Raw genomic sequence first — 2,169 nt, 5'->3', positions numbered from 1 at the left:
GCAGAGCATGAAAGAGGCTCCTCTGACTACCACAGCCCTGTTCAGCCCAGGGACTCAAGCCATGAGCTGTGGTTTCCAGCACAGAGCTATAATCCCTCCCAGAGACATTTCCTCTGCCTCCTCTGGAATGTCACGTGTGCCTGAAGTCCCTGCACCAGAAAGGCTTTTCCCATCTCCACCACCACCAGCCGTGACAGTGTAATTCTCATACTCCCCAACACCTAATCAGCATTCCTCTCCACAACCACCACACCTTTGATATGACAGCTCCTCTGCGCTGCAAATCCCTGTTCCATCCTATCCCTTGGGTCGGTGTGTGGGAGCTGCAGGAGACCCATGGGCACAGCAGGCTCTGGCAAACCCCTCTGAGCTGTGGCAGCACATTGCTCTGGTACAGGAAAGGCTCCAGATCTGTCCTGAGGGGCTTCCATGTGGACCTTTCTCCCCCCACAGCCTCCCCAGATATGTGAGCACACAGTACTGTGGAAAACGGGTGGATATCCCTTCCCACAGACACAGTCATCACCAGAGACAGGTTCTCAGCTCCAGCCGAGCTGCCAAGCAGCCCAGCCCCTTTCCCAAGCACAGCAGAGATGCTCCATACCTACAAAGAGAACGAGGCAGGGGCCCTCATTCAGCTGCACAGCGTTGGAGTCGGTCAGCTCCAGCACAGGCTTGGGGTGCCAGGGGAACTCGCGGCACTCGATGTCGTTGAGCACCTCCACACGCCCCTGCCGCGTGATCACGTCTCCCTTGGAGTCCAGGACGATGAGAGTTGGGATGCCTGTGATGGAAAAAAACAGGGGGATCAGCCAAAGCATGAACTGGCCAGCGACAGGGTGTGGGGAGAAAGGCCTTTTCCTATTGTCTCCGGCTCTGGCAGGAGCCCAGCGAGCACACTGCCTCTGCAGCTCACGGTGTGGGGATTGGGCTCTCTGGATCCTGTTTCTGTCCTAGCAGAGCTCTGCAATTCAGGAGCCAGAGCAGGAAGCTGAGAGGCTCTGGCACTGCCTGCCCCTCCCTGCCCCAGTGCAGGCAGAGGTCACTGCTGTCTGGTGCTCCGGGATGCGAATCCCACTGTGCCATGCAAGGACTTTCCTCCCAGGCTCTCTTGCACAGTGGCAGGCAGATGTGCCTCCTGTGCACCACCACCCCAGTGCTGAGACGTGGCTGCCACTGGAAAAACCTCGTCCTGGTGAACAGGAACACACGTGGAGCACAGACAACAGCAGCCAGGAAGCAGGGTGTGTTCCTTCCCAGAAGGAACACCATGTATTTCAGCAGCCACAGATTCCTCTATGAACCCCCACAGCTCCCCCACAGCTCTCCAGCACTCAGTGCCATCTCCAGAGCACACACACATCCCTCCTGAGACTAATGAAACTGTGCAGGAAATATCCAGCATCTCCAGGACTGTGGCACTGGACAGGATTGGGCTCAGGGAACATCCAATGATGTCCTAGCCCTTGGGAAAGAGCAGAATTTTGCCTTGAGCTGTGGGACTGGAAAGCTCCATCCTAAAGAAGAAGCCTTTATAAAGGAGGTGAACACACTTGCAGCAGATTTTTAGTACAAGTCACCTCCTCAAACGTCACTGGGCTGGCAGGGGCAGAGTGGACACCAGCTGGTGACCATCCCATCTGATAAGGCACTGCCTTGCCGGCCACAAAGCAGTCATGGGTGGGTCAACAGGAGCAGCTCATGGTGGTGACTTCATCTGGAAAGCACAACATTCCTCTCTCATCAGGAAGACAAAGAAACATCCCACAAGGAAGGAAGAGGTGAGAGTTTGGGATCAGGCCCCAAGAGACAAGTGAAACGATCAGTGTCAGCACCAGGTGCTGCTGTTTGCTGCTCATCACCCAAACATCAACCTGCCTCCTATCCAGCATCTCCAACATCCCCCAAACCACAACCAGCACCCTGAGGCAACTCAAACCCTCCTGCTCTCATCCACAGGTTCATTTCAAAGCTCATTCCTCAGGAACAGCCTGCAGAGCCATTCTCTGAGCACACAGCATACTCTGCCTGGCTCCTGGCACTGCGCTCCCGTGTTTGTACAACAGTGGGTTACTCACAAACCCTCTGAATTCTAGGCATTTCTCTGGGAAATACACAGCCATCTGTCTGTCCCAGCCTGCCTGCAGGTCCGGGCCAGCGGCTGCATTC

General features: G+C 55.7%; 1 protein-coding gene across 1 annotated transcript in view; it reads right to left on the bottom strand.

Annotated features, from left to right (window-relative positions):
* Positions 1-2,169, bottom strand: part of NXN (nucleoredoxin) — a gene marked incomplete at both ends in the record, with an annotated part of 10,421 nt that overhangs the window by 2,059 nt on the left and 6,193 nt on the right. Inside the window, one exon of the mRNA XM_009076089.1 lies at positions 605-784. Within this exon, the coding sequence (XP_009074337.1) occupies positions 605-784 (180 nt within the window). The remainder of the gene's footprint in view (positions 1-604; positions 785-2,169) is intronic.

Source organism: Acanthisitta chloris, unplaced genomic scaffold, assembly GCF_000695815.1.
Source record: "Acanthisitta chloris isolate BGI_N310 unplaced genomic scaffold, ASM69581v1 scaffold5366, whole genome shotgun sequence".
Classification (NCBI taxonomy): Eukaryota; Metazoa; Chordata; class Aves; order Passeriformes; family Acanthisittidae; genus Acanthisitta; species Acanthisitta chloris.
This window is presented reverse-complemented; position numbering and strand designations above follow the sequence as displayed.